The sequence below is a fragment of the Lathyrus oleraceus genome, chromosome 1 (assembly GCF_024323335.1).
Source record: "Lathyrus oleraceus cultivar Zhongwan6 chromosome 1, CAAS_Psat_ZW6_1.0, whole genome shotgun sequence".
Classification (NCBI taxonomy): domain Eukaryota; kingdom Viridiplantae; phylum Streptophyta; class Magnoliopsida; order Fabales; family Fabaceae; genus Lathyrus; species Lathyrus oleraceus.
This window is the reverse complement of record NC_066579.1, coordinates 91,423,731-91,447,966: the sequence shown is the minus strand read 5'-3', so window position 1 is coordinate 91,447,966 and position 24,236 is coordinate 91,423,731. Positions and strand designations below refer to the sequence as shown.

Here is a 24,236-nt window from a genome sequence, read left to right as displayed (position 1 = left end):
TATCCAGAAGATGACTGTCACCTACAAAGATTGGCATGAGATGCTGCCATTTGCTTTGCATGGATATCGTACGTCTGTACGCACTTCGACAGGGGCAACCCCTTTCTCTCTTGTTTATGGCATGGAAGCCGTTCTCCCAGTAGAGGTGGAGATCCCATCAATGCGAGTCTTGATGGAAGCCAAGTTGACTGACGCTGAATGGATTCAGAGTCGATATGACCAGCTGAATTTGATCGAAGAGAAGCGTTTAACTGCCATGTGCCATGGTCAGTTGTATCAGCAGAGAATGAAGAAAGCATTCGACAAGAAGGTCAAGCCTCGTGTGTTCCGAGAAGGTGACCTTGTGCTCAAGAAAGTTTTATCTTTCGCGCCCGATTCCAGGGGCAAGTGGACTCCAAACTACGAGGGTCCATATGTTGTTAAGAGAGCCTTTTCAGGCGGAGCTTTGATGCTTACAACAATGGATGGGGAGGATTTCACTCGTCCTGTGAATTCAGATGCAGTTAAGAGATACTTTGCCTAAAAAAAAAAAAAAAAAGAAGAAGTATATGCAAATGAAAAAAACAAATGAAAAAACAGAATAGCTCGCTAAGTTGAAAACCCGAAAGGGCGGCTTAGGCAAAAATGAGCGTCTCGGTGGAGAACCCGCAAGGGTAATCCAGGCAAAAATTAGAGACTTGAAAAAAGAAGATATATTTGCATCCCGCTAGATTGAGTACCTCACTCTGGGGCAATCTAGGCAAAAGTTAGGGATTCGGCAAGTAACTGCATCCTGACAAGACTTTCTGGTTCATCAGTCGTCGTTTCGTCAGCAGATTCTCGATTCGTCGTCAACTGAAGCTTCGGATACATCGAGATTCAAATTGGTAGAGAAAGGATCATTATGTTCAATGTAGCCCTCTTCCAATATATATCACTGATTTCAAATTTGTACAGATCTATGGAGTCTTGCCATTTGCAGACTACCATTCTATCAAATCAATTTGAGCTTTTTATCCAATTTATTTGCACTCTTATTTGTTTCAATTCAACAAATGTTTTGCATGTTTTAAATTGATAAAATGTCATTGTTTTAAACAAATCAAATTTTGCAAAATTTTTGTTTAAACAAAGTGAACATTCACAAGATTGAAAGGATACTCAAGAATATCTCAGTGCTCTCCCAAGGGTGGCATGATTCCCAACAGGTAAGACATTGGTTCATATTCCTGGTTTGGTGGTATCTTCTTTCTTCAAATCCTTGTTGGGGTTGTTCCCCAGTACAGTCGCAAGTGTTTTGTTGTTGAAGACTTTGTTCTCTCCAACAGCAGTTTTTCCCTAGCATGGGTGTTTTGTTGAGAAGTTTCGGCGGTTGATGGTTTGTCATCTTGGTGCCCCGTCACTTTCTCCAGTGGGTCATGCCCCAGACTTTATTTGTCTCCTCAGCGCAGTCATGAGTATGGTTGATTGATTGATACTCCCCTCGGAGTCGCGAGTAGAGCTGTCATTAATATCCCCACCAGGGTTGTAAGTGGAGTTGTTACCGTTTTTCCCCACGCAGGGTGCCAGCAGGATTTGTCTGTTTCCTCAGCACGTTTGTTTCTTTTGAAGACTTGGTAAGTCAGTGGTTGATACCCAGTACTTTACCGTTTCCCCGGCGAAGTCGTCTGCGGAATTGTTGCTATCTCTCCATCAGAGTTATTCTCCTCAGCAGAGCAGGATTTATTTTCCTACTCCGTGGTTGATTGGGTTGGTATCCCAGTATTACAACCATCTTTCCTCAGCTTAGTCTGCAGATTGTTTGTTGTGACAGTTTCGCCTGTTGAATACTCCTTCAATCCCAGTATGGTCGGATGATGGCTGTAGCCTCCAGTGAACGGATTGATTCCTGACTGTTTGTGATCCTCAGTAGAGTGGCTTGTATTGCAGAATCTACTTGTTGTGATCAGTGTGCTGTATATTCTCCCAAGTGGAGTGATTCGTTGCAGACTCTGCTTATTTGATCTGTCCTCCCTCAGTGGTTTGTTCCCCAAGAGTGTAGCCGACAGTTTTCCCCAATAGAGTTGCTTATGCAGTTGGATTCTATTTGGATGATATCATTCTCCCTCAGTGGGTTGTCCCCCAGTGGAGTTGTATGGATTTGCTTCTACAGCAGTTTGTGCTTGTGCAGTGCACTTTTGTTTCTCAGTTGACACTGGGATCTCCTGCAGATATACTTTGGGACTTCTCTTGTTCCCCTACAGATTTGTCTTGGTGGCTGTTTTGCCCGTTGTGACTTTCTGTACCCTGATTGGGTTGTTTCCTAATATCTCTGACCTTCTGCTTCTTCAGCAGTACCTGCAGATCTTTGCTTTACAGCACGTGGATCTCCGCAGATTGGCTCTCCAGCTGGTTTTTCCCCTGGAAGTATAATACCGGACGTTTAGTTCCTGAACCTGTTTGTGTTAGGATTGTCTGTTTTGCCAGCATTCATCAAACATCAATCACGCATATTCAAGCATATTCGTATAAACATTCAGATATTCATGTTGCATTTCTTGCCATGTATCCTTTGTTTGTCGTGTCTCCTGCTATGGTGATATAGATCTCTTTACAGATCTCCCCAAGCAGATGTCGGGTGTTATAAATCTCTCCATATAGAGTCAACCCCATAAGCAGAAAATGTTGTCTTTCCTTCTGCAGTTCCCCACTGAGATATACCCTCGTGGATGACGGTTTCTTCCGTATCCTCCCAACACATATATTGGGATGGATTTTCCTATTTGAGTTATATCCTCATTAGGACGTGTCTTTATTCAGTCTGTCTTTTCGGATCATTCCCGAATCGGCTATTTGTCAGATATCTTGTGCTTCCCAGTGGGTTGTTCCCCAGCGGAATATTTTTTGGGCCTCTACCCAGTAACCGGTAGTTGTAAGTCCTATCTTTCCTGGCTTTCTTAACAGAATTTGTGGTTATACACCTTTTATTCTCCAGCCAGAGTTTTTTGGTTTTCTACCTACTACCCGGTAGTTGTAAATCCTATTTTTCTGCTCTTCAGCAGTTTGTGGTTTGTTATAAACCCTATTTTGTTTCCCGTGCGGATTTATGATTTGTTCTATCCCCACGCGGAGTTGTTGGTCTTCTACCCCGTATTCGGTAGATGTAAACCCTAATTTTTGTGGTTATCTTCATTCAATATTTGATGATGATTTTCCTTTGCTTGTATAAGTTGCTCAGATCAGCACTTATATCCTCAGCAAGTCTTTTGTGGATAATTGCCGTATGCTAGCAATTTTATCCCCAGTGGGTCTTTTCACCGTATGCTAGTGATTTGTTCCCAGGATCATTGGTTGTTTACCAGTGCATCCCCAGCTAGTCTTCTGTCGATAATTGCCGGATGCTTGCAATTTATCCTCAGCAGTTCGCCTTTCCTTTACCCTTTTGTCGGTAATGTCTGTTGCTCTTTTTTGATTGGTCATCATTATATACCTAATTTGGTATCCCGATGCCTTTCTGTTCGGTTGATTTATCCTTTTTTAACCCAGTAACCGGTTGTGGATAGTCTTCCATGCGAGTATATTATTCACGGTCTGCCGGTAATGAATAATATATCTCATGCACTCTTCAGTCGAAGCCGTTTGCGTTTCCCCAGTCGAGTAAGATTCGTTATTTCCCTTTGCGGAGTCGAATATTTCTTTGTTGTCGGATAATTGCCGGATGCTTGCAATTTATCCTTTGAGTTGTCCTTCGTTTACCCGTATGCTTGGTATCGATTGTCTCTCTTTTTGGTTAGTCACCTATTATATACCCAGTAACCGGTATCTCTGGTGTCTTTTCCTTTCGAGTGTATTATTCACGGTCTGCCGGTAATGAATAATATATCTCATGCGCTCTTTAGTTGGAATCCTTTGTTGATTTTCCCCAACTGAGCAAGATTCGTATTCTCTGTAGAATCGAATGGCCATCCTTTAACCAGTTTGTGTTTTGGATGATGAGTGTTTTGGAAGTGAAAACCAATTCACATTTTCGGTAGATCACCTATTATATACCCAGTAACCGGTATCTCTGGTGTTTCTTACCATGCGAGTTTATTATCTACGTTCTGACGGTAATAGATAATATATCTCATGCGAGTATCTTATCCACGGTCTGCCGGTAATGGATATTATATCTCATGCACTCTTTGGGTTTGTGTCCCCAGTTGAGTAAGATTCGTTTTCCCGTTGTAGATTCGAATGTCCATCCTGTAAGTTGTTTTGCTTTTTCAAGCCCTCCTTTCGGATGATGAGTGTTTTGGAAGTGAAAACCAATCCACGTCTTCGGATTTTATCCTATAAACAACCCAGTAACCGGTTCAGGATAATTTTCCTTTCGAGTATATTATTCACGGTCTGCCGGTAATGAATAATATGTCTCATCTGAGTATTCTATCCACGTTCTGACGGTAATGGATATTATATCTCGTTCACTCTTGAGTCGATCTTTTGATTGTTTTCCTCTCAGAGTAAGATTCATTTTCCTTGTGGAATTGAATGTCCATCCTATAAGCAAGTTTGCTTTTCTAGCTCTCTTCAGGATGATGAGTGTTTTGGAAGTGAAATCCAATTCACGCTTTGGTCGGTCACCTATTATATACCCAGTAACCGGTATCCTTGGTGTTCCCTCCTTTCTGCTCCCTATTATGACCTCGGTCCCCCTGTGGAGTCAGATTTTCTCTGAGTTTGTTACCCGTATGCCTGGTAACATCTCATTTCTTTGTTGCTTCCCCAGTGGAACTTTCTGTTGCTTCTCTCCAGGAGTCAGCTTGTGTCCCTCCAATGGATTTATTTTCCATTTGGAATTCTTTTCCCCAGTGTGAGCCCTTCACTCCCCAGTGAGTTCTCCTGTCTGTTTTCTGTTATTTCCTAATCAGAGTCGGGTTTTGTTCACGTTGTGTCAGTTTCGTTTTTTCCCCAGTTTGGAGTCGTGTCTTGTTCACATATTTCTTTGTCTTTTATTATCCCCATAGAGTCTTGTTAGAGTCTCTGTTCCTGGTGAGTGTACTACTCCGATGGATCGTCTTTTCTTCTGTGTGAATTATATTCCCCACAGAATTTGTGTCTTTTGCACGCATACATCTGCATCATGAGGTCTCTCAGGGACCAAAATTTGTCTCATTACTGTTATTTAAGTCCATTCTACCGCGTCGAGATGAAGATTTCTAAACTTCACTTCTCCAGCTAGAATGACCTTAAATAGGGGCATCTGTAAGACCCCAATTTTGGGCCCTAAGATCCCTCATGGCCCATATCATTCATATCATAACCTCAAGGATCATTGCATGCCTTTGCTTCCCTCCTAGTGGGTTGATTTGCCTTGTGGGTTTGTTTCTTGATCACCAAGCATACTTTGCATTTGTATATCTTTGCTTTCATATGTTTATCATTCAAAAAGTACAAAAATATTGTCAGTCTAACCTTGTTGCTTGCAGTGGAAGCAATCATCAGCAATTAGGTCAAAGACAGTCATTGATCAGTCAAAGCAATGGATGATGGCCATTCTTGCAGAATTTGGGCATCATGGTCAATAATCAAAAGTTCATATGACTTGAGACATCATTTGAAGTCAAGTCCTCAAAGAATTAGGGTTTGGAATTCATCAGAAGAAGTCCAATCAGTCCCAAAACCCTAGAAAAGTCAACAGACAGTCAAACTTGGTCAACTGTGGATTTAATCAAGAATTTGATGGATAGAATTGATTTGAAGAAGCTCATTCATGCTTGTATAAACCTCATCTATCATATTCAACCTCATCATGGAAGAAAATCAAGTCAATCAGAAAATTTTCCAGAAATAGAAAGTGGACCTGTAATTTTAACTGCCAAAAATGGAAACTTCTTGATCTTAAACTTACATCATGATACAAGCTTCAAATGAATTTTTGCCCAACATGAAAGTTGAAGATCTTGTTCTCCCATTTTCAAAAAGTCCAAGAACATCAAAATCCCATGTGTGGTTGTCAAGATATGATCAAATCATTTTCACCAATTTTTGAACTTCAACAAGCCATATCTCTCAAACCATAAGGCCAAATTTGGTGGGGTTTTTTCCTACACATCACATTTTTCATCCTCTTTCCAAAAATATAAATTTCATGACCTAAAACCTTACCATTCAAAATGGCATTTTTGGACCTTTTGCATTTAAATTCAAAGTTTGACCAAACTTTGACTTTTTGAGTTTTTGACTTTTTCTTGATTTGGTCAATTAGGAAATGTTCCATACATCATTTGTGATTTGTTCCAAGCCATAAACCATCATCATACCACCTTTACACCTCATTTTGACCAAAGTTGCACAAGTTGTTATTTTTGCAAATTGGAGCATAAGAACAAAGCAAGGTACAGCCTTCCATGTATAACCAAAAACAGCACAAACATACAGTCTGTACAGCCTGTGCCCAGCCCAAATTCTCAGCAAAACACACCCTCCAATCTCCACTTGTACACATTTAGCAAAAAGGCAAAAACCACATTTTAAGTTAAGCAAGATTATCATTCTCTAAACCAACTTTAAACAGACAATATAAATGCATTTTTCTGACATTCTCACAACCCTAGACTGCAGCCTCCACGAAAAAACACATTCATTCTCTCTTCTTGCATTTTTGGCAATTGACATTTTGCTGCTCAAATCTTCAAAGGCCTCAATCCACTCTTGCTTCCCTCAAGCTCTAGTCACCTTTGTGAACTCTATTGAACCAGAAAACCTCACCTGTACCACAGTCTCAAGTTCTGTTCTTCCTCAAGCTATGACAATGGCAGAAATAGATTTGAAGAGTTCCAGGCTGGGCTGAGCTCACCACTTCAATATCCCATCATTGTAGAGCTTAAAGGGCATCTGTATCAAAGAAGATCATCAAAAACATCACTGTAGCTCACTTTTCTTCAAAACCAAGTAAGGTTTCGACCTTCATTATTTGCTATGCCATGATATGCTTTAAATAGTTCATTTGCTGCTGATTTTAATGGATGTTAGTTTGCTTGAAATGGTGGACTATATCGTGTCAAATCTGAACTTTCATTTTCATGTGTAAATGCATTTTTCTTCGATTTGGTTTGGACATGATGAGTTAATGAAATTGCATACCATATTCTTGTTGCTGGAGGCTTAATGATGCTGTTTGGCATGATTGGATTCATTTTTTGAGCACTTTGATTCTTGATGATTTTTGCATGATGATGATGAATGCTGTTCTTGATTAAGCCCTGCTGCTGATTTGCTGTCTTAATATGCCCAAACTTTCCATGGTTCATGTTTGTTGTTGTTGGTTAATACTGCATTTTGATGATGAATATTACTACCATGCTGCTATGTGCTGCTGTTTGGATGATTACATGATGAACATGAACACATGCTGCAAATGCCAATGATGCTGTTTATGCTTAAACCCTAAGGCTGCCTAGAAAATCTATGTTACATGTTCAATACCATATGGCTGCTGTGTTTAAACCTCAGATTTCACCAAAATTTCGCATAAACTGTTGCTTGATTTGTTGATGAGCTTGTTTTGATTATATGATGAACATGGATTGTTGCTGCATAAATCTTACTGCTGCCTTTTACATCCTAAGGCCCGTCCAGGAAATTCATGTGATGTGTGTTTGGTTCATCGTGTTTTGGTGTTGCATAATTGCTATTTGCAATGCTATGGTATCATGTTATTTGATCTGTTGATGAATTTGATGAGCATGTGTTAATAAAACCCTGCTACTGTTATTTGGAACCTCATGACCATGCCTAGAAATCCATGTAAATCATGTTTGAATGCTGCCATGTCAGTTGTTTGCTGTTGTTTGGTTGATTGTTGGTTGGAACTTCAATCAATGATGATTTTGATGAATACATGAGCTGCCATGTTGCTAAACCTCAAACTGTCCAATGATTCTTTCATGCTGTGGCCTGTTATTGTTGTTTATGCTGTTGGTCATTGCTGTTGTGATAAAGTGATGAATGCTGTTGTTTCTCAAATCATAGAGCCATGCTACTACAATCCTGTTGATGTTTTGAACTTGCCATGAGAAAATCCATTTGATGGTGCTATATGCTGTTGCCTGCTTTTGTTTTGATGAACACGATGATGATGAATATGTCAATGCTGGCTGTTATTGTTGCATATTGCATGAACTTTATGAGTGTGATGCCATGATATTTGTATAATGATGAATTTGGCTTGATGATAAATATTGAATGATGCTAAAACCAATGCTGCTGAGTTGAACCATAAACTTGCCCCAGAAATGCACTTGGATCATGTTCTACTTGGTTGTGTTATGATGTTACAAGAATAAATACCATGCTGTCATTTGTTTTGGTTTGGTCGAATGATGAATACTGCTGCTGTTGTCTGTTTTAATTGCATGCTGCCTGTACTGAATGCCATGATACCCTGCTGCAGTGTTGAAACATGTTGTATGCTGCTGTTTATTTTTGAATGATTATTAATGATGAATACATGTAACCATGCTGTCATGCCATGCTGCTGTTATGCTACTACCATGCTGTGCTGTTGTTTGATGATTACATGTTGATGATGGATTTGCTCTGCTGCTGTTTCAAACTCTCCTAGAAATCCACTTGGTTTATGTTTTGTGTATTGGTGCCATGATGTTACATGCTGTCATGCCCTGCTGCCATTGCCAAACTGCAATGCATATCATGCTGTTGCTTGCTGTTGGATAATGAACATAATGATGGTTGTTGCTGCTGTTATTTAAACAATTACCTTGTCCATAATGATGCTATACTGCTGAGTTGTTTGTTGTCGAATTTGTTTGGATGTGATTGAACTTGTATGAAGTTTGTGTTTGCTGGTTGATAATGAACATGTTGATGAACCAAAGGCTGTTTGCTGTTTGCCAAAACCCTAAAATGCATGTGAACCTAGAATCTTGAAGCCATTGGTTGTTGTTGCAATTGTTACTGTTCCATTGGATTGGGACCAATGGAAACATTTCCTGGGCGCGCTCAAAACGCTGCCGTTTTACTAAATGAGGCAAATATTACACAAATGCCATTGTTGACCTTGTTTGCCATGCTTGTTTGTTCATATTTCATCAATTATTCATCAAACTTCCACAATTATTTTCTCTTTCATTTCAACTCCAAAAATTATGATTTTTTTTGCATGATGATCACAAAGATGTCTATTATTTAATCATGATTTTTAATTAATTTTTGGTTGGCTGAATTTTAATTGATAAATGATTTCTTCACATGTGTGCATAAATGATACATTGTGCCATTTCAATTGTGAAATACCCATGTTATATCCAATGCCTTTGAAATTTTTTGTGGTGAAACTAGACACATTGATCTTCATTTCCATATAAAGTTTGTGGATTTCTCATTTGTGGTTTGATAGATATGAATTTTTGAACTAGGGTGTGACAATTTGTGTCACACCAATGATATGCAAATGTATGATTTTTGTTCACATGCTTCCTCTTATCCAAATCACTTGAAATTTTACATGAATGATCCTTTACATGTCTAGTTTGTGTATGAATTTTCTTGGAATTAATCTTGCTGTTTTCCATTTGATTGAGAATTTTCTTCCACATGTGGTCATTTGTTGACTTTTTGTGCTATGCCTTGCCAAATCCTTGGTGAAATTCTCAAATCTTATTGTATGATCATGAAGTTTCATATGTGATAACTAGACTCTTCAAGCTTTGCATTGGTGTAAATTTCATTCATTTCTCTTCTGTTTTCAAATTGATATGATTTTTTGAAGTTGACCCTTGCTTGTTGACTTTCACCATGCTTACTTGAACTTGGCTTGACTTCATGATGTTAATTGACTGCCTTCCTCTCATCCAAATGCATTGAAATTTTACATGTATACCATGTTAGATGTTAGGATTGAGTGTGATTTATTTCATGATTTTTGAAAATGTTTGAGTTGACTTTTGATTGAAGTCTTTGCTGTTGACTTTTGTATGCTTCTCTTGCCATGCTTTGCATCCTTTTGCATATGAAATGACCATGGTGCATGATATAAGTTTGAATCCAATTGTGTTTGCTTCCTATATGATTGAGTTTGACTTTGATTGAATATTGCTTGCTGCCTTGACCTTTTCTTTCATCTTTGACCCTAGGCTAGTCCTAGTGGTCTTGTAAGCTTACAATTGAGCTGTTTGTTTCAGGTTAAGCCCAATGCCTTGAGGATCATTCAAATATTTGTTTGAATTGAATTATATGATGTGCTAACCTTTGTTTTGTAGGTGACTCATACTTGAGTCTTTGTGCCTTGCACAATTGGTCCCACTGTGTGACTATTGGTTCATTTCCTTTTGCTTTTGACTGTTGACTTGTTTACTAATGAGTTTGACTTTTGCAGGTACTTTAGTTGCCTAAGTCCTTTGAACTTGATTGCTTGCTTTGCTTTATAGCATTTGCTTTGAGGTATAAATACTTCTTCTTCATGTAGTCTGGAGACCCGGTCTGTTATTTGACCGGGCAAACTGTCTGAAGTCCTCCTTAAGAGGCAATGCCTGTGTGTGTTTAATTTTGTCCTAAGCAGGAAAAGTCCTTCAAGTAAGGCAATTGGTGGAAGGTAGGGATAAGCAATCTATCCCCCACTATTCAGTGTGTCCTCTCTTTGCTCCCAGTACCTGGTTGAAGCAATGAGATAAATACCCAAGATCTAATCGAGTCTATAATGTGGAGAGAGTTCCTACTTTCTGAACTCCCACACTTTCTTTGATGCTCTCTCTGATCTGAGATAGAAGCAATGAGGCACACCCCTCATCTCCTTTTCATCTGCTTCACCTGAGCCCCTCAATGGCCAGGTTAAGAGCAACCTTTACCCATTACAGTGGACTGTTAAAGTCAAACCCTCTTGTGTGAGCCCCCATTGATTGGCTATAGAGTGTGCTGTTTGTTATTCATTGATTGATTGATTGCTTCATATGTACTTGCTTGCCCATATGCTATGCATTTATCATCATCATCAATTGCCATTAGTGCATGATCATCTCATCTGTTTTGTGATGCTATCATTGTTGTGTGCCTATTGAGGACAATTGTAAGTCCATTGCTTTTGGCATTTGCTCCTGTGATATGGAAGGATAGAGTGTAAGACCTCATTGGTCACTCATATCTTCTGTTGCTTTGTTTGTATGTGAGGATACAGTTATAAGTCCCTGTAAGTTGGCGTCTGTTGTCCTGTGATCATGATTTGATCTTTTTGGTGTGTATGAGAGGATACAGTTATAAGTCCCTGTAAGTTGGCATCTGTTATCCTGTGATCATAATTTGATCTGTTTGGTTTTGTATGTGAGGTTGCAGTTATAAGTCCCTGTAAGTTGGCATCTGCTTTCCTGTGATCATAGTTTGTTCATTTGTTTGTGTGAGAGGTTGCAATTATAAGTCCCTGTAAGTTGGCAGTTGCATTCCTGTGATCATATTGTTTCTTTTGTTCTTGTATGTGAGGATCCATTGTAAGCCCCTGTGATGTGGCATTGGATTTCCTAGGACCATACTGTGGAGTTAACCTAAGTCCAGATAGATTGGCAGTTGACTTTCATATCCCATTTCTTGTTTTCTTCTGTGGAGATTAGTGTAAGTCCATTGAGTGGCATCTGATATCCATTTCTGTTTTAGGAGACTGGTGTAAATCCATCTATTGGTATCCGGTATCCGCTTTTTATTTCTTTGCCTGTGGAGATCGGTGTAAGTCCATTGAGTGGCTTCTGACATCCCATTTTGTTTTAGGAGATTGGTATAAGACCAGTGATTGGCATCCGGTATCCGCTTTTCTTTGCTTTGTTTGTTTATTATTATTAATTGCTATTCCAAAGGACACACTTGAATCATCTGCTATATGATTTCAAGAAGTGAACCTTCTAAGAAGTTTTACTTTCCATCCTCATCCATTCATCATTCATTACGTCTTAGAACCTTTTCACACTTTATCTTTTAAAACTGGACATAAGTGTTGTGCAAACATCTTCATGTTTTCTAACTAAAAACCTGGACTCAAGTCCTTGACCTTTTTCAAAACTCCATTTCATAATACTTATTTGAATTGATCTTAATCATACTTTGACTCCATTTTCATAATCATAATCAGTAACTTCACTCATTCACTTGTTTTGGCTTTGTCCATTAATGTTTTCATACATGAGCTATAGGTTTGATTTATCTTAGTGGTTGATGTTAATCTCACCTTCTGTCTTTAGTGATTGAATTGTAAGCCTTCCTTGCCTATCATAGGGTTAACCCCTCTCTGGCAAGTTGAAGCTGTTCTCACATGGTGGACGTTGTTGTTTATATAAGGTTGAGTTTTCTCCCGTGGATAACGTAAGACCTAGGGTTTGTGTTTAAAATTGAACCTAACCCACTTTTGGAAATCTTTTAGCCGAACTACGGCGTTCTGATCCTTACCTTTGATGGAAGGTACGTAGGCAACGGGTTCATCCGTTCGAACCCAATACCCAATAACCCAATAATAATAATAAAAATGTATATTCTTTTCTCATCATCCCAATCATGTTTGCACAATACTTTTGTCATAACAAATAATAATTTTGCATAACAAGTGTGAAAGGGGCTCCCTAGGAGTACCTAGGACGTAGTGGGTGCCTAACACCTTCCCATTGCGTAATTTACCCCTTACCCAGACTCTCTGATCTTTTTATTAGTTTTCTACGTGTAAAACTTCTTAGGCTTTTGTTCGCTTTTTAGCCAGTCCTTTGGATAAATAAAAGTGCGGTGGCGACTCGAAATTTCAATGTATCTCCTAGCTTATGATTTAATCGATAGATCATATAGCGACGAATACACCGCTACAGTTATATGTTTGGAATGGTTGACATAATTTATATCCGCTGCGAATTTTGCAAACAAAAATGTTTATTTTGATTAAATAAAGAGCATGACAGTTTTTATGGTGTGAAATGTTGTGTGACACCCTTGGTGCATGATTACTCTGATATATATTTGTTGTTGTTATTAAATAATTGGGGTATTTTAGAAGGGTGTTACATTAGTGGTATCAGAGCCTGGTTGGTCTGTCCGGCCAGTTGTCGTGTCGTTACTGTCTAACAATTGTGTAATTGTTATTAATCTAACGTTAAGTTGTGTTGTATTGATAAGTTGAAATGGCTGGAAGGAATGACGCTGCAATGGCTGCCGCAATGCAAGCAATGGCACAAGCGGTGCAGAACTTGCCAAATGCTGGTGGTGATGCTGGGTCACGTAGCTTGGCGACTTTTCAGAGAGAGAATCCGCCAGTGTTTAAAGGGAAGCATGATCCAGATGCAGCCTTGGGATGGTTGAAAGAGATTGAGAGAATCTTCCGTGTTATGGATTGCACTCCAGCTCAGAAGGTTCGGTATGGTACTCACATGCTAGCAGTCGAAGCTGATGACTGGTGGCTAGAGACTCACGAGAGGTTGACCGTGGCAGGTGAAGTCATTACTTGGGATGTATTCCGTAGGGAATTTCTGAGGAAGTATTATCCGGAAGATGTCCGTGGTAAGAAGGAAATTGAATTCCTTGAGCTGAAGCAAGGAAACATGTCTGTCACTGATTATGCTGCGAAATTTGTGGAGTTGTCCAAATTTTATCCTCATTACACTGGTGGTGGTGCTGAATTTTCGAAGTGCATCAAGTTTGAGAACGGATTGCGCTCTGAAATTAAGAGGGCTGTTGGGTATCAGAAGATACGCATTTTTACCGATTTGGTTGATAGCTGCAGGATATTTGAAGAAGACAATAATGCTCATTACAAGATTGTCAGTGACCGCAGAGGCAAGCAACATCAAAGCCGTGGCAAGCCGTATGATGTTCCAGCTGGAAAAGGGAGACAAAGAGCTGCTCCGGCTCAGAGAGCTAGTGGGGGAGGTGCTCCTACTGGTATAGTTTGCTTCAAGTGTGGTCAGGCTGGTCATAAGAGTAATGTATGCACTGCTGAAGTAAAGAGGTGTTTTCGCTGTGGTAAGATTGGCCATGCAATAGCTGATTGCAAGCACAAGGAAGTGATTTGTTTTAATTGTGGCGAAGAAGGGCATATTGGAAGCCAGTGTCAGAAGCCAAAGAAATCTCAGACTGGAAGGGTGTTCGCATTGACCGGAACTCAAACCTCCAGTGAGGACAGACTTATCCGAGGTACGTGTTATATTAATGGCTTTCCTCTTGTAGCTATTATTGACACAGGTGCGACTCATTCCTTTATATCTTTGGATTGTGCTGTGAAACTTAAGTTAGAGATATCTGAGATGTTTGGTAGTATGGTAATTGATACTCCTGCGAAGGGTTCAGTGACTACTACTTCGGTTTGTTTAAATTGTCCTTTGAGTATTTTTGGTAGGGACTTTGGGATGGACCTAGTGTGTCTTCCACTAGTGCAGATTGATGTTATTCTGGGTATGAACTGGTTGGTGTTTAACCGAGTTTCTATCAATTGTTTTGATAAGACTGTGATATTTCCTGAGAGTGAGGAAGGAAAGAGTTTGTTTCTATCAGCGAGACAAGTGGATGAGGAAGTAGCTGATGGGGCAGAGTTGTTTATGCTGTTAGCGACTTTGGAGGCTAAAGATAAACTGATGATTTGCGATCTAGCTGTGGTGTGTGATGTAACACCCCAATTAAAATAAGATAATTATTTAATTTAAATTAATATTTTTTTTATTAATTTAATTGAATAATTGGAATTTGGGATTATTATTACTATTATTTTGGAATAATAATTATTGGGATAATTATTTATTGGAAAATATATATAAGTTGGAATTAAGGAAAAAGTCCCATTTTGGAGTAAAAAGGTTTTTACGTGAAAAACAGAGAAGCGATCGTGAAAGAGGAAAAGGGCAAAGGCAGAGCAAGAGGAAGAAGGTTGGAGAAGAGAAGAGCTTGAAGCTTGAGATTTGCCGGATTAACTCAGGTAAGGGGGGTTTATCATCGGTTAAAGGGTATTATATGATAATATGTACTGGGTAGTGATAACCATTGTTTTATCTCTGATTGGATTGTTGTATGATGAATTTGTGAGCCAGTGGATGAATGAAATTAGATGATAATTGAAAGGGAATTCGTAGAAATTTAACATCTATGCACATAACAGCCAGTGGATGAATGAAATTAGATGATAATTGAAAGGGAATTCGTAGAAATTTAACATCTATGCACATAACAGCCAAATGACGTTCGCCATTATGCCTTCGGCGTTCGCCGTTTGGGTTTTTTTTCAGAATAAGAGCGTTTAACGCTAATGGCGTTCGCCATTAGCCTAATGGCGTTCGCCATATCAGTTTGACAGACAGTTTTTCCAGAATGAGAGCGTGTAACGCTAATGGCGTTCGCCATTAGCCTAATGGCGTTCGCCATATCAGTTTGAAGGGCAGATTTCGCGTTTTAAACTCCCAGATGTGATATCGTGGTAATGTTGTTGTTGTTTTGTTGGGTCTTGAGTAGTATAGGCACTAGTAGAGTGTGCTAATACTGTTTTTGATTATGTGGCATGATATGATATGCTTATGTGATAATATACTGATGATGTGTGATGGTATGCATGATGCTGTGAATGTATCAGTTATGTGTGCACTTGTGAATAGACTGTTTTATGGCTTAGAGTGTGAGCATATGTCTATTCTTGAATTGTTGTTGATGATGTAGCATGGCTAGGTGATTAGCATGCATATTGTGGCCTTTATGGTGGTAGCTAATTCCCATTGTGAGGAATTAGTGAGTTAGTCATTATGGATTGTTGTCGATGTTTGCATGCTAGGTGAATTAGCGTGCATAGCATAGCCCTTGAGGGGTGGTAGCTAATTCCCGTGGTGAGGAATTAGTGAGTGAGTCACTAGGTCTCAAATGAGTGGGACTAGTTGGACTTGGTAGCCGTGCCTGGATTTGGACGGTGAGGTGAACTATATGTTCACAAATAGTCGGTACCGCATGCATGGAGTCTCATTGCATAATATGTGTATGGCGTATAATATGAATGGATGTATTCCAATATTATACGTGTGTTTGTGTTGATATTGAGTATGAATATGAGTTGTATTGGTATTGAATATGATGTTTGAATTGATATTGCCGTTATTGAGTGTGTAGTCTGGTTAGAGTGATTTGATGCGTTAGTTACTTAACATTACATAATGTTGTATAATGCTTATTATATTGATTGAGGAACTCACCCTTACACCTATTTTTCAGGTAACGAGCAGTGAGTTGAATAGGAGCTAGTGCTTGGAGTCTAGTGTAGTCTCCTAGTGGGTCATGCTCTGATAGATGTAACATCGGGAAGGGATGTTTGAATATTTTATTGATTGGTTGTGAACCATTTTGCATGTAATATGTTACATGATGTGAATAATTGAATTGATTTTATCCGCTGCGTATTATGCAGATACTTTATAATTTGGATTAAATAAATGAGCATGACAGGATATTCTGATGATGGTTGTGAAATGATTGTGTGACACCCTTCGGGGCATAATTACTCTGATTGATATGTTGCTATTTTAATTGAAATATTTGGGGTATTTTAGAAGGGTGTTACATGTGATTTTCCTGATGTGTTTCCGGAAGAAGTGAATGAATTGCCGCCAGAGCGTGAAGTGGAGTTCTCTATTGACTTGGTACCTGGTACTAGGCCGATATCGATGGCTCCGTACCGTATGTCTGCTGTTGAGTTAACTGAATTGAAGAGTCAGTTGGAAGATCTATTGGATAAGAAATTTATTCGTCCGAGTGTGTCACCGTGGGGTGCACCAGTGCTGTTGGTTAAGAAGAAAGAAGGTACTATGAGGTTGTGTGTGGACTACAGGCAACTGAATAAAGTGACGATCAAGAATCGGTATCCTTTGCCGAGGATTGATGATTTGATGGATCAGTTGGTTGGTGCAAGTGTGTTCAGTAAAATAGATTTGAGATCTGGGTATCATCAGATCCGTGTGAAAACAGAGGATATTCAGAAGACTGCTTTCAGAACAAGGTATGGACATTATGAGTATTCTGTAATGCCTTTTGGTGTGACTAATGCACCTGGAGTATTTATGGAGTATATGAATAGGATTTTCCATCCGTACCTAGACAAGTTTGTTGTGGTGTTTATTGATGATATTTTGGTGTATTCGAAATCTGAAGAAGAGCATGCTGAACATTTGAGAGTGGTTTTAGAAGTCCTACGAGAAAAGAAGTTATTTGCTAAATTGTCCAAGTGCGAATTTTGGTTAGGAGAGGTAAGTTTTCTTGGTCATGTGATTTCAAGAGGTGGTGTGGCTGTTGATCCTTCTAAGATAGAAGCGGTATCTAAGTGGGAAGCTCCGAAGTCTGTTGCTGAGATTCGAAGTTTTCTTGGTTTGGCTGGTTATTATAGGAAGTTCATTGAGGGATTTTCTAAGTTGGCGTTACCGTTGACGATGTTGACTAGAAAGGGGCAAGCGTTTGTTTGGGACTCAAAATGTGAAGAAGGTTTCCAAGAGCTAAAGAGAAGGTTGACTACTGCTCCTATTCTGATATTACCGAGTTCGTCGGAATCATTTGAAGTTTATTGCGATGCTTCATTGTTGGGTTTGGGTGGCGTGTTGATGCAGAATAAGCAGGTTATAGCTTATGCTTCAAGACAGCTGAGGGTTCATGAGAGGAACTATCCGACGCACGATTTAGAGTTGGCAGCTGTGGTGTTTGTTCTGAAGTTATGGAGACATTACTTGTACGGGTCAAGATTTGAGGTTTTCAGTGACCACAAAAGTTTAAAGTATTTGTTTGATCAGAAAGAGCTGAATATGAGGCAGAGAAGATGGTTAGAGTTTATGAAGGATTATGACTTTGGGTTGAATTACCATCCGGGTAAAGCAAACGTAGTGGCTGATGCATTGAGTCGGAAATCATTACATATGTCTATGTTAATGGTTAAGGAATTGGATTTAATTGAACAGTTTAGAGACTTGAGTTTGGTGTGTGAGAGTACTCACAATAGTGTTAAATTGGGAATGTTGAAGTTGACAAGTGGTATTCTGGATGAGATCAGAGAGGGTCAGAAATCTGATATGCTTTTGGTTGATAAGTTGACTCTAGTGAATCAAGGTCAAGGTGGCGAATTCAGAGTTGATGAGAATGGTATTTTGAAGTTTGGTAGTCGGGTGTGTATTCCGGATGTTACCGAGCTTAAGAAGAGTATTCTTGAGGAAGGACATCGTAGTGGGTTGAGTATTCATCCTGGAGCTACGAAGATGTATCATGATTTGAAAAAGTTATTTTGGTGGCCGGGAATGAAAAGAGAAATTGCGAGTTTTGTTTATTCTTGTTTGACTTGCCAGAAGTCAAAGGTTGAGCATCAGAAGCCGTCTGGGCTAATGCAACCGTTGGCTATTCCAGAGTGGAAGTGGGATAGTATCAGTATGGATTTTGTTTCTGGTTTACCGAGGACAAGTAAGAATTTTGAAGCTATTTGGGTGATTGTTGACAGATTGACGAAGTCGGCTCATTTCATTCCGATCAGAATGGATTATCCGTTAGAGAGATTAGCCGAGTTGTATATTGAGAAGATTGTAAGTTTGCATGGTATTCCGTCGAGTATTGTTTCAGACAGAGATCCTAGATTTACATCGAAATTCTGGGAAGGTTTGCAGAAAGCTTTGGGAACTAAACTTAGATTGAGCTCTGCATATCACCCGCAGACTGATGGTCAGACTGAGAGGACGATTCAGTCATTAGAGGATCTTTTGAGAGCTTGCGTTTTGGAAAAGGGAGGTGCTTGGGATTGTTATTTACCTTTGATTGAGTTTACCTACAACAATAGTTTTCATTCGAGCATTGGTATGGCGCCGTTTGAAGCTTTGTATGGTAGGAGATGTCGGACTCCTTTATGTTGGTATGAGTCCGGTGAGAGTGCTGTGGTTGGACCGGAGATTGTTCAACAGACTACAGAAAAGATTAAGATGATTCAGGAGAAGATGAGAATTGCTCAGAGTCGTCAGAAGAGTTATCATGATAGGAGGAGGAAATCACTTGAATTCCGAGAGGGAGATCACGTGTTTCTTCGTGTTACTCCGATAACTGGGGTTGGTCGAGCTTTGAAGTCAAAGAAGTTGACACCTCGATTTATTGGTCCTTATCAGATTTTAGAGAGGATAGGAGAGGTAGCCTATCGTATCGCTTTACCGCCGTCACTTGCGAATTTGCATGAGGTTTTTCATGTGTCTCAGTTGAGGAGGTACATTCATGATCCGTCGCATGTAGTCCAAGTGGATGATGTACAGGTGAGAGATAACCTGACTGTTGAAACATCGCCTATGAGGATCGAGGATCGAGAGTTGAAGCAGTTGCGGGGTAAAGAGATTGCCTTAGTGAAGGTAGCTTGGGGAGGACCAGCAGGTGGCAATGTGACTTGGGAACTGGAGAGTCAGATGCAGGAGTCCTATCCAGAGTTATTTGTTTGAGGTATGTTTTCGAGGACGAAAACTCTTTTAGTGGGGGAGAGTTGTAACACCCCAAATAAAGTAAAAGAATTATTTAATTAAGTTAATAATATATTTAATAATTTAATTAAATAAATTGAATTATTGGATTATTATTATTATTTTGGAATAATAATTATTATTGGAAAATATATAAGTGGAATAAGAGAAAAGGTTTTCATTTTTTGGAAAAGGTTTTTACGTGAAAACTGAGAAGCTGCAGAGAAGAGGAAAAGGGCAAAGAGCTGTAGAGCAAAGGTTGGAGAACGGAAAAGCTTGAAGCTCGAAGAGTTGCCGGATTGTTAAGGTAAGGGGGGTTTATCGTCGTTTAATGGGTATTATCGATTAACATGTAATGGGTAGTGATAAGCCGTCGATTGACCCTAATTGGGATTTAGAATGCTGAGAAATTATGTTGAATAAGTTGTATTAAAGCTGAAATTGAATTTGTGTTTGAGTGTATTGTGAATTTCTGAGCGTATAGCTTTTTACGGAAGTTGAATCGGAGGTCCGGAAGTCCTCCAACGGCGGAAAATGCGGAAACTCTGCATTCTGCCTTGTGTTAGCGCAGGAACTGCTGTTTCGCCTGCGTTAACCGGTTAACCCAGGGTGTTAACCGGTTAACACTGTTATAATTGTGAAAATGTGCTGTTTTGCCTGCGTTAACCGGTTAACCCAGGGAGTTAACCGGTTAACACTGTTGCGTGTTGCCAGAAAATGTATTTTGTCCTGCGTTAACCGGTTAACCCAGGGCGTTAACCGGTTAACACTGTTGCAGTGTGGAAAAATTGTTAATTTTTATGTTGTGAACTCAATTGGTGAGTGGCCTATTGTAGTTAATTATGATGAGTAATTTTGTTGGGTCATGTGATGAAGAGTTGATGCAAATATGTTGATAAGTCGTGTTAAAGTTGTTGAAAATATTGAGTTGTAGGCTTGATGAGCCAAAATTGATTATAAGTTGTTTTGTTGAAAATATTGAGTTGTAGGCTTGATGAGCCAAAATTGATTATAAGTTGTTTTGTTGAAAATACTGAGTTGTAGGCTGATGAGCCAAAGTTGATTATAAGTTGTTTTGTTGAAAAAGCTGTTGTGTTGCTGTTATTATTATGTTGTTGAAATTGCAAGTCGTACATGCCATATACATTCATATGCATAGAGTCGGAGCTTTGCTCACACCACGTTGGCCTGTATTGGCAAATTATGGAGCTTTGCTCACACCACGTTGGCCTGGATTGGCAAAATTTTAAGTTGAAAGTTGAAGGCTTATGCCTTGATGCCCACTAAAATGGCAATGATTTTAAGTTGGGAGTTTTACTCCGAATGGTACCACATGCATGACGAGTCGAGTCTCATTTGAGTTGCATTTTATGTTGTTGTTGAGTTGCATTTTACGTTGTTATTGAGTATGATATTTGAGTTGATGTGCCGTTACTGAATGCATGATATGATTAGGGTGATTAACGTGTAAATTTACTTAACATAACATGATAATTTATAATGGTTGTTATATCGATTGAGGAACTCACCCTTACAACTATTTTTCAGGTAACGAGTAGTGATTGAGTAGAAGCTAGTGCCTGGAGTCTAGTGTAGTCTACGTAGTGGGTCGTGCTCTGATAGATGTAACATCGGGACGGGATGTTTTAATTGTTTTATTGTTGGTGGTTGAACTTTTATATGTAATATGTTATATGTTTGGAATGGTTGACATAATTTATATCCGCTGCGAATTTTGCAAACAAAAATGTTTATTTTGATTAAATAAAGAGCATGACAGTTTTTATGGTGTGAAATGTTGTGTGACACCCTTGGTGCATGATTACTCTGATATATATTTGTTGTTGTTATTAAATAATTGGGGTATTTTAGAAGGGTGTTACATATCCTCTATGTGCAACTACAAAGACTAACCCTCGAGTCGTGTAGGACCATAATAGGCGGCAAAACTCTCCCTCAAGAGATTTAACACTAATGTGTGCACAATATTGTATTCGAATATTAGACCATTGATTAAGGTGGAAGAAACCCTCGCCATCTCATCCAAGTGCTCTTGGGTCGTTTTTGTTAACAATATATTAGGCATATTTATACATGTTTTAAATCATTATGGACCATACAAAAGTGACAGTGCAATCACAATCCTACAAAAATGCCAGTGCAATCATAACCGTACAAAAATGTAGCTACCAGATTTTTAGGGGTGGAGAAAATATCCAGTATACCATATTTTTGAAATTCCCTGTAAACCTAAATTACGCACCAGATATTTTGAATAATTCATAAAGAACACATACCAGATTCTTAATATAAGTACCAGATTTTTAATACAACTACCAAATTTTTCGCGTGTTACATGTTTTTAGAGAGCACAAAATGTTGCACTTGAGAGAGCTGGATAATAAGAAGCAGTTTTGATATCAATAAAATATGTGAGAGGGCAAGTACAGGTATGGGGTGCCAGGTAGATTTATCTGTTTTCTTCTTTTCAGATTTCCTCATCTAAAGGTGTTTTTTCTTTATTGGAATTCGGCAGTTTTGCAAAGCAGGGTGTAAAAATTATCTCTAACAAAAATAAACAAAGATATTGAAACCCAACTTGTTGTATTTCCAAATCCCATAGGAATTAACTTGTCACCATCACGATTAAATCTGACACCCTCACATATTTTCATAATTCTCAAACTATCCACACAAAAATTTGAGTTAAAAATGCAAATGAAATTTCAAGTAACATATCAAATTTTCGATAGTTCATTTTAAAATTTCTGGTACAGAATTTTCATGTATTTTACCAGAATTTTCGAAAAGTTAGGTGGTTTACCGAAAATTTCGAAATGTTCTATAGCTTATCAAAAATTTCGAAATTTCCAATAAAAAATTTTAAAAAATTAAAATTTTTCAATTTTTTTTCAAAAATTCAAGTATTTTGTACTGGAAATTTTTAAAATACGATATTTTTTTCGAAATTTTCTATATTTTCTCAAAACTTCCGATAACGCAATATAAAATTAAAAATAAAATAAAATTAGTAAGATCATTAATGTAATAGTAACGCCAATATTTAGGTGTTAGATTCAAGTGGGGTGTCAAGTTAAATGCATCTCAACCCAATTTAGAAAAGCCCAAAAGAGAGCCCACTCTATACGAAGAAACAACAACGATGACTACAACGTGCAGTAGAAGTCGCAGAAGCATCATCCATGGCGGAACAAAACGAAGAACAACAGAACCTCCCTCAACCTTCCGATCCCCCGTTACCATTTGATCCCAGTCGAAGTACCTCTCCTTCTTCCTTTTCAATTCTCTATTCAATTTTCCAATTTTATTTTCTCGCACATTGAACTTCACTGAATTTAGGGTTTCGATTTGATACATTGCAATTATGATTATTTTTATTGTTGAAGTGGTCGGTATCATCAAAAGAAAGGCTTTGATCAAAGACTTAGCTGCTGCATACCATGCTGAATGTCTTCAATATTGTCAAGAGCTTTTGGAACTTCAAACTAAATGGGATGAGGTTACTTTCAAATTCCACTCTTTTTATTTTCATTGATTTCATAAACTAATAATGACATGTTCGGTTAAGTAGCTTAATTTAGAGCTTATCATGTAAGTGCTTATTTTATTTATAAGTTATTCATATAACAAAAGATAATATAAAATCAAATTGTGTTCTAATTAGTTATAAGTTGTTTAAATAAGCTATTTTGTCGGGCTTATGGAAATAAGTTGTAAATAACTTATGGACATGTCATAAAGTTGTTTATTTCCACAAGCTCTCCAAACAGTCTCGCTGGTGTTTATGGTAGTGGATAATTTCAAATAAGTCATTCCTAAGAGGTAATTTGTTAGCATTTTAGTGGTATTAGAAAGAGGGTAATGCTTGATATACACATCCCTTAGAATATCATCACCTTCCATATGTTGTGAAGTGAGGTGAAAAGAAGTAAGATAAGCTGTAATCAGATGGTGAAAACTGAGCTGATTTTAGATGATCAATGCCTAGTATTGTTCTAAGAAACATAACCCATTAGCAAAGAAAAAGAAAATCCACCTTACCATAACTAGATGATTTATAGATTCCTGATGTTTTAAGCCCTTTTTCTTTAGACTACTCTCCTTATATTTGTAATCAAACTTTGTTTATCGAACATAGAAATGTATGGTGTATGGATGATGAAAGTGAACTAAACATATACTGGAATTTAATTTTCAATTTTTCATAGTCTTATTTTTGTGGGACAAAAAGGAGGAAAAAAGCTTTAGGTTCTCGAATATGAAAATTTAAGGACCCGAGGTGTTTCTTTTTTTCATTTCCATTGATAAAATTAACCTTATAGAAGACATTGTGGGAGTTTTTGAAAATGCATTATGAAAATAGATTACATATTTCTGAAAATTTTGTAAAATGTTAAAACATTGTTTTCAGTGTTTCTGGAAATGCATTCTCTCTAGTTAGCTTTCATCTTCTCTCACAATTAAAAAGAAAAATACATAACGAAATACCATTACAGCCACCGACATACAAAAAAAGATGAAAATGAAATTGGAAATGTTTTCATAAAGTAAATGCCCCTAAACGTCTGTATGATTTTTATTTCTATTCGCTGTTTTCATTTCCCTTTTTATACATTTAATTATTAAAGTATCACTTTGTTTTTTTATAGGAAACTGAAAAACTCTAATGTTGTTTGAACTTTGAAATCATTTCTTATTCAAAACTATGAAACTGAAAACAAGGTAAAATCAGTTATGAAACATTTGTTGGCAACAATAAATCCAAATGTTAGAAAGAAATTTCTTTAAAAATTACATTATCATTAG

General features: G+C 38.2%; 2 protein-coding genes across 2 annotated transcripts in view; both read left to right on the top strand.

Moving 5' to 3' along the window:
- Positions 1-13,103: 13,103 nt before the first annotated feature.
- Positions 13,104-13,811, top strand: LOC127115466 (uncharacterized; the record flags this gene model as incomplete). Its single annotated transcript, XM_051047005.1, has 1 exon — positions 13,104-13,811. A coding segment is annotated over exon 1 (708 nt), but the record flags the coding sequence as incomplete, so codon positions are not given.
- Positions 13,812-22,497: 8,686 nt separating this feature from the next.
- Positions 22,498-24,236, top strand: part of LOC127118298 (uncharacterized) — a 2,966-nt gene continuing 1,227 nt past the window's right edge. The window contains exons 1-2 of the mRNA XM_051048477.1: positions 22,498-22,688; positions 22,817-22,929. Of these exons, the coding sequence (XP_050904434.1) occupies positions 22,613-22,688; positions 22,817-22,929 (189 nt within the window). The 5' untranslated portion in view covers positions 22,498-22,612. The remainder of the gene's footprint in view (positions 22,689-22,816; positions 22,930-24,236) is intronic.